At 53.0% G+C, this 7630-nt stretch overlaps 1 protein-coding gene across 1 annotated transcript in view; it reads right to left on the reverse strand.

Annotated features, from left to right (window-relative positions):
• Positions 1-350: 350 nt before the first annotated feature.
• The window catches only part of TTLL4 (tubulin tyrosine ligase-like family, member 4), an 18713-nt gene continuing 11433 nt past the window's right edge, over positions 351-7630 (reverse strand). The window contains exons 13-18 of the mRNA XM_010181601.1: positions 7023-7160; positions 5110-5212; positions 4309-4519; positions 1958-2028; positions 1281-1363; positions 351-492 (exon numbers count right to left, since the gene is read on the reverse strand). Coding sequence (XP_010179903.1) covers positions 351-492; positions 1281-1363; positions 1958-2028; positions 4309-4519; positions 5110-5212; positions 7023-7160 — 748 coding nt within the window. The remainder of the gene's footprint in view (positions 493-1280; positions 1364-1957; positions 2029-4308; positions 4520-5109; positions 5213-7022; positions 7161-7630) is intronic.

Genomic DNA, 7630 nt, shown 5'->3' on the forward strand with positions numbered 1-7630 from the left:
AGCAGCCCAGCACAAGTGCAGAGACAGGGGAGCAAAGGCTCAGCCTGTGCTGGTTGGAGACAGGAAGGCCAGGATGACTCCAAGCTCAGCCAGCTCCCACGCAGCAAAGAAACCATAACCACCACGTCCTGCTTAAGAGTAGCCCAGGACAAACCTCACTTCCCCAGGCTCTGCCATTTGTTTTAGAAGTCACACAGCTCTAAACTTTGACCAGTAAAACACCCCTCTGAAAACAGCCCCACAAGTGTGCAGCACAGGGGGCTCCCATGGTCCTTGCTCTCTGGAGCCAGCTCCTGTCTCTTCCTCTGAGGTAGGTTGAGGTGTCCCCGAGGAGGGACATGGCTGCCTGGTCACACCACCAGGGCGGTGTCTGAGAGGCAGCCAGCAGGCTTCTGGTCAGCTCCACCAGTGCACTTGTGGAGAGGTAAGCTCTGAGTAGGGCTGGGCTCCAGGCATCTTGTGAGGTCTGCACCGGCTGAAGGGAGGAGCGCGCTGCAGGAGAAAGGAGAGCCTATGCTGCTACACAGGCTAGAGACAGGGCTGCCAGGCTCATCTGCTCCACCCACCACCCTGGGCAGCACCAGACACCCAAGACAGTGATGGGACTGCAGGGTCACAGCTTGAACTCCCCAGGTGCCCGTAAACCTAACTCCATCCTGGCCTGGGCACTGAAGCAGGGATGCTCTTTCACGCTGGGCACTGAAGCAGGGATGCTCATTCCCTTAACACCAGAGACCAGGGGTGTGCTTACCCTCCACTTTGGCTCACCCAGATGAACCCCAGTCCTCCACCTCACTGCAGGAGGCTGCTGGGGCCAGCAGCAGCCATTTTGCAGACCAGCTTTGCTTGGGGAAGCTGGCAGAGTGCAGCAGTCCTGGAGGCCTCGCTGCTTCCCCCAGCCCCATGCTGCGGTTGAGAGCCTCTGCTCACTGCTGGCCACATCAGAGCCTACAGAAGTGGTGTGTGTCCCTGTGGGGAACATCTTGTCAGCATGTCCTGACCATGACAACCCCAAGTATCACTCAGTCTGGCTGTTCTGGGCCTCACTCCCATCTGAGCTGGGCATACAGTGCCCAGGAGACGTGCTTAGTCACAGACATCATGCCAGCCCCATCAGTTGGCTCTCCAGAGAGCAGAGGCCGGTTTCAGAGCCGGCAAAGCCAACCTGTTCCTCTCCCCTTAAACAAAGCTGTTTTCCCTGCTGCCAGTTCTCTCTCAGGACACCAGTCCTAAAGCCAGGCTGTGAACATCATGCATGTTCACAGCCCAAGAAAACTCACCCCAGTCTGCCCAGTTCCAGTTTGGCAAAGCTGTTTGATTGAACGCTGCTCTGCTGGAGGAAGAAAGACTTTGGCAACGACCACTGCAGAAGGAGAAAAAGACAACCAAATGGCTATTTAAGTCGTGGCAAAAATCCCTCAAGCCTGCTGGGCTCTGCCGTAGGCTGCCCTAGTGAGCTTCAGTTTGAACCGCCTCATGCTGCTGCACGTCGTCACCGCCACCAGACTGTTCCCAGAATAGCAAACAGAGCAGTCTTTGCTCTCTGCTTAATGAATCCTTCTGCTGTAAGTGGGAGCAGAGCATCTCATGGTCAAAAGAGTGGGTTTTTTTCACTGGATGAGCCTGCTGTGAGGCACAGGAGTGACAGACGGAGATGGCTCCCTCGAAGAGGGGAATGAAGGGCAAGCCAGGTCCTAAATACGTAGGATTGTGCCCAGTGCACCCAAGGATATTCAGATGCAAAGTACTTGCAGATCTGGTATACTGTGTGGGCTTCATGTTGGTGGGAGATAGATAAGTGTGGTTTTTTCCAGCCTCCTGGAGGCCTTGGCAGAGAGGGAAGAAGAGGGCAAAGAGGTAGGACAGGAACCACAGGAAGCAGAACAAGCAGGGTCTCTGCCTAACTCTGCCCAGGCAAATAACCACCTCTCCCTAGCTTATCCACAGCCATACGCACCATCTGGGCCAAATCCGTGCCTGCTCCAGTGTGGTACCCTTTGACACACCATTTCTTCAGCAGCTCCAGACCTGGGAAGTGACAGAAAAAAACCAGGAAGTGAAGAATGAACGACCCAGTTTGCAGAGAGTTAAGCTTTCCCAGCTTGGGGTACACAAATACAGAGTCAACTGACCGCAGAGTACACGCTCCGCGATCGTGAACATGTGCCTGAGCCCCAGCAAACACGGGGTAAACCAAGGGTGTTCACCCTTTGTACAAGCAAACACCAGCAAGCACCGGCACGTGGGCTGCCGCAGCGCCTGCCTTCCTCCCAGGGAGCCAGGCACACCGTGCAGCAGGCTCAGCTAAGCAGGGAAACTGGGGCAACACAGGATTTGCCAAATTAGACCAGACTGGCTGTCCCCCTGAGCTTGGTGCCTGCCAACGGCAGCACCTGATTTGGGCTGCACCAGTGAAAGTTCCTGCAGTGCAAATGTAGAGCAGCTTTGCTGTCACCGGGCCCCTTTCCCAGAGGAGGGCAGCTCAGGCAAACTCGTCCTTACACAGCACCGAGCAGCTGCAGCATCCCAGTCCATCATCTCCTCCCTGCGTGGATCCATCCAGAGCTCAGCATGGGCTGCGACCTGGTCTCCATGCCTGGCAAAGGGCGAGGCTGGCACAGACTGAGCTCACCAGTGGCGTGACTGGAAGGGACCGTTCCTCCAGCTGAACACAAGACATGCTGCTGCTCCAGAGCACAGAGAGCTCACTTTGAAGCAGACCCATGTGTCCAACTGCACTGAACAGGCTCCACTTCCTCCAAGGCATCCTGCTACCTCTCCCCACTACAGCCAAGCTCCCTGCGTTTTGCTAACCCAGAAATATGGAGAAATCCAGGACTGCTCCCTTTCTGTTTTCTTTTTTAAGAGCCTTGGAGCTAAGTTGCCTTGAGATTTAAGAACCAGCAGAGCAATAGCCAGGAAATCGATGCTGTCCAGCTGGGGTTACTGTGGTTTGCTATACGATACCAGCCCTGGCTATAGGAGGAATCCTTGCTGCCCAAACTCTGTTCCTCAGTGACCTTTCAGCAAGCCCCAGGACCCTGGGAAAAAAAAAACCCATCTGTTGAGGACTGAGAGAAGCAGGGCAGCTCGGCAGCCCTGCCCAGCTCTGTGCACCAGCCCAGGCTTTGCACTTGCTATCCAGAAAGAGAGGAGGGCTACATAGGACATATGTGAATGGGAAGGAGCCAGCATGAGGTTGGGTCTTGCTCAGAGGTGAAGAGCAAGGATGGGGTAGAGCTAATCTGCTTGCCTGGCTGCTCTGGGGAAGCTGGAGCACTGAACCATGACCCCAGTCTGAGTGGCAAAGTTCAGGGCAGCGCTTCAGTGCAGACGATGACAGGATCTTTCCTCCAGCTGACAGGAGAGCATCCAGCAAAGGTATTAGCAAGGCAAAGGATGACACATGCTGACAGCGCAGCTGGAGAGGGCTATGAGGTTACTGTCTCTGTGAAAGACTGTTACTGACCCCTGTGATATTTGCTTTAACACCAGTGAAAAGTGACAAAAGCTTTTTTTGTTTTTTTTTTCTCTGCATGACAGCCAGGCTAGGAGAGCACACACGGTCACCTCAGTGGAGGGGCCAGCTCCTGCAGAAGCCTCTCCAACTAGATCAGATGTTGGATGGAGAGCCCTGAGCCACATTTTCATTCTTTTTATGTTCTCTAACCCTTCACACTAGACCTCACTGGTCCTCTCTCCTCAATAGCCTCTAGCGCCACCCTGATAGAGACAGCCCCGGGTGAGAAGGAATTGGCCCAGCCCAGCTAAGCCTCAATAAAGGATGTTTTTTATTAAAATACAGAATAGTGTCCTGGAAAGGTGGAAATGATAGCTACATTTCTAGTGTTTAGGAAAAAAAAACCCTGGTGTGCACAGTGACAGTTTTTCATAAATTGGAAAGCAGCAGGAGACCAGGGAATAGGCCAAATTTTTCCTTCACTTCACAGATCACTTGTAAGGAGCAAAGCCCAGTGACTCCAGCTGTTTTCCCCTCAAAAGAGGGCAGAGGAATGCAGTAAGAGGCCAGAGCTACAGGTTGAAGGAAGAATCCAGGCCTGTTTCAGCCCCAGGACACATAGAAGTGTTGGTGCTGTGTTTACCAGAGTAGTCAGCACCTCTGGTCAACTTAGAATAAGCTTTTCATTATATCTGAAGCAGTCCTGGAGGGTAACACCTTTCCTATGGCTAGTGTGTAGGCAGGCAGCTCCCCCTCAACACGCATAGCTCAGAAGTCTCCCAAAACCACTGTGAGGCAGCCTGCCTGGCTTAAGTGACTTTAGTGCCAGGCGCTAGAATGGCCCTTACCTTTGTGTTTATTCAAGTAGTACTTGAGCTCCCACTGGGTCACCAGGATGTTGAAGTACCGAGGCTGCTCAAAGAAGCGCAGGTACCGCATGGAGATGTGGGTGGGGAACACCCGCTCAAACTGCCCCCGCCGCGAATACTCATCCTCTGTCTCCACCAGGATGCGAACATCATCTGGAGTCAGGATGTCCAAGACAGAAGAATAAAAATCCTGCAGATGAGATTAACCCAGGGTCAGGGAGAAGTGAGCTACATTTTGTTGGTCCCCCCTCCCACATCCCCACTCCTCAAAGTCTCTCAGGCAGAGGTCTCCATCTGTCTGAGATCTCTGGGACACAGGCCACATGGAAAATGAAGAAGTCTAGGCTTAGTGGTGACATCAACGCTGCACAGAGCTGAGGAGATCCCCAATTCTGCAGCCTAACCTGTCTTACAGACACTGCCACATGACACACAAGACAAGCATCCTTGCTAACCTGCACGGGGTCAGCAGGCCAATGCTGAGAGCTGTGCAGAGACGTGAGGAGGAACAGGCAGTGCTCAAACCCTGTTTGGGAACTGGTGGGTAATGTGCCCCTCAGCACATGCCTGTTTTAATGTAAAGACGAGACAGTGCAGCAGTGGCTTAAGCAAACCAGATTTATTTCTGATCAGCTGTCTTGTAACCCACAGGAGCCCAAGTGCTCCCCATCATCTGGCTGTTCCTGTAGAGGGGCACAATCTGGAGAGAGACACAGGATAGACATGTAGGACTGGTTGGGACACTGGCTTGGCACAAGTATCAGGGAGATAGTGTCATACCTGGTCAGGTATCTTCTGCGTCAAGTAATAGGCCTTCTTCATCTTCTCTGCTATGAAATGCTCAGAAGCTGGCTTGGGCTTCTCCTTCAAAGCACTTCCCAGACTAAGGACAGAAGAAGAGGGAGTAGAGCATTTAAGTGGAGAAGACAAAGTCCTGTCATGGCAGAGCTGCTCCCAGAAACTTCTGTGAGAGTGGTGGTACCCTCAGGAACGTGCTGTGGAGGAAAGAACGCTTTCTCCAAAGATTTCTCTTGTTCCAAGATCAGTGATGCACCCACAGCCTTGTGCGTCAGCACAGGACTCAGGTAAGATGTGGGCAGGGGAACCAGGAGGGCCCTGCCAGCCCCTCACTAAGGCATTTCAGCATTTCTTCATCCAAGAGGGGAACCATCACCTCACATCCACATAGGATCCAAGAGGGCCAAAGACACACCATGACCCAATTCACAGCGCTTGAAGCCTGGTGGGACCTCATGTTTACATCCCGCTTGGAAAGCGGCTTCCTAAGTGTAACCACAGGGCTGGGGGTACGAGTACTTGGTATTGGTACTGTGCAAGGAAGGAGAGTTCTCTTAGATAGAAACTTCCTCCTGCAACATCCAAGAACTCTCAAGACCCAAATTCAGCTCCATGTGCCATGGGAAATCCTGGCCTTTTGTATGATCTGACCAGCAACCATCTAAACTATTCTGTCCACCAAACTGAACCATTTGGAGATGCCAGAGTCTGGGAAATAGTTGTCCAACACCTTTTAACCCTCATATCAACACAGCTAATTTGTCCTGCTGCTGCAAAAATAATTAGCTGTGTGCAGATCCAAACAGGGAGAACAGAGCCTCGAGGCTGTGCTCGGAGAACATACTGAAATTATGCCCATATGCAAAACAGCCCTTCGTATCCTTCCCAGGGCAAGAGATATGGTTAAGCAAGCTTCCCCCTGGATGCAGAAACTCTGGTAATGCATCATTTGAACCTTGTTAAGGATCTGCTTAATCCTCTGCAGGTCCCTCCGAGGACACCTGCCCTTCAGCACCTCTGTCACAAGCTGGAAATGAGCGTGTGGTCAAAGCGTCGAGAGCTCTGCAGCTGGAACAGGCCCGTGCTCCAAGCTTCTGCCTTCACAGAAGGCACAGGGCAGATGGAGGGCAAGAGTTCCATCTTTCAGCGTGCCCATACATAGTGCTCATCCCAGCAAGCTGCTCCTTCAGCGACACACAGCCAGCAGCCCATCTACTGCAGGGAACAGGACTGGTTTCACCCCCACCACCAGGTCTGAAACTAGTACAACACAGCCAGGCTGTGGTGAAACATAGAAGGAGCAGGGTCCTGTGTGGACACATGCCCAGGAATTAGCCTTATGCAAGAAACAATCATGTTAGCTGCAAGGTAAGACTGTGCACACCCCTACCCATAGGGCTACAGCCTCTGACACCTACAGTCCTGCCTAAGGAACAGATCACTCCAGTCTGTGCAAAATAACAGGTGCTCCTCTTGCTCAAGGCAGCAGCATGTCAGCCCAGGGACAGAGGGTAAGCAGATCCAGCCCCAACACAACCAGCCAGCCCACCAAGCAAACGGAGAGGCAGTGCAGCTCCATCACGTTAGTCCTGGCAGGGGGAAGGAGGAAAGAGCACAACTTGACCAACTGCAGAGCAAGCACAAATTATGCTTGCCTCACTTCCAACTATGGACTTGCAGAGAGGGCATAAATCCTTCTGCCTTGAAGAGACTGCAGGAACCAGATACCTAGGCAATGATGCAAGTCCCTCAGACCCATAGCTGAAGGACCAGCAAGCACAGGCTCTCAACAGCACAGAAACCAACATTTGCTGGGCTGCAAGCAGTCCCCAGATGAAAACCCCCAAGACAAAAGCCTACCTTGCCCTGCTGCTATGACAGAAAAGGGGGCTGACCTGCAGGTAGAGCTACTTCTCGTCTGGGGCCTTGAGGCCATGGTGCCCACGCTGGGCAGAACGAAGCCGGCAAGGTTCAGGAGGTCTCGGATCATCTGGCCCTTGATGCTCACATCCAGCGGAGAGTTGGAGTGGAGGCTGCAGGGAGGAAGCATCACAGCAGTTTGAGTCCTAGAACAGAAGTGCTGAGCCCCACAGCCCTAAAATCATTCCCTGAGTTAATACCAAGTGGGACACAAAACCAGGCTTTTGTCCCTTGCCTCATCAGAGCGAGCCATGAGATATTGAGAGAAAAATCCTAACAGCAGTTCTTTGAATGGGGGCTCCCCACCAGAAATGGATCATTTCTCCACCTCTTCCCAGGTTTGCTGGAAACCAGCAAATCCATTCCCAGAGCCCTGTGTGGGACCATGGCTGTGTGTCCAGCTCCTGCCTCTTGCAGGCAGGAGAGGCTGTGCTCAGGCACACCACAGCTCCCGGCCCTGCCTGTGTAGCTGACACCACGTGGCAGGGTGCTGTCAGCAAGCAAGGAATGGAGCACAAGGCAGCGGAGCCGCTGATCACTTCTGCCCACACAAAGAAGAAATCTCTGCCATCACCCTTTCCCT

This window comes from Mesitornis unicolor, unplaced genomic scaffold (assembly GCF_000695765.1).
Source record: "Mesitornis unicolor isolate BGI_N332 unplaced genomic scaffold, ASM69576v1 scaffold34633, whole genome shotgun sequence".
In the NCBI taxonomy this organism is placed as follows: domain Eukaryota; kingdom Metazoa; phylum Chordata; class Aves; order Mesitornithiformes; family Mesitornithidae; genus Mesitornis; species Mesitornis unicolor.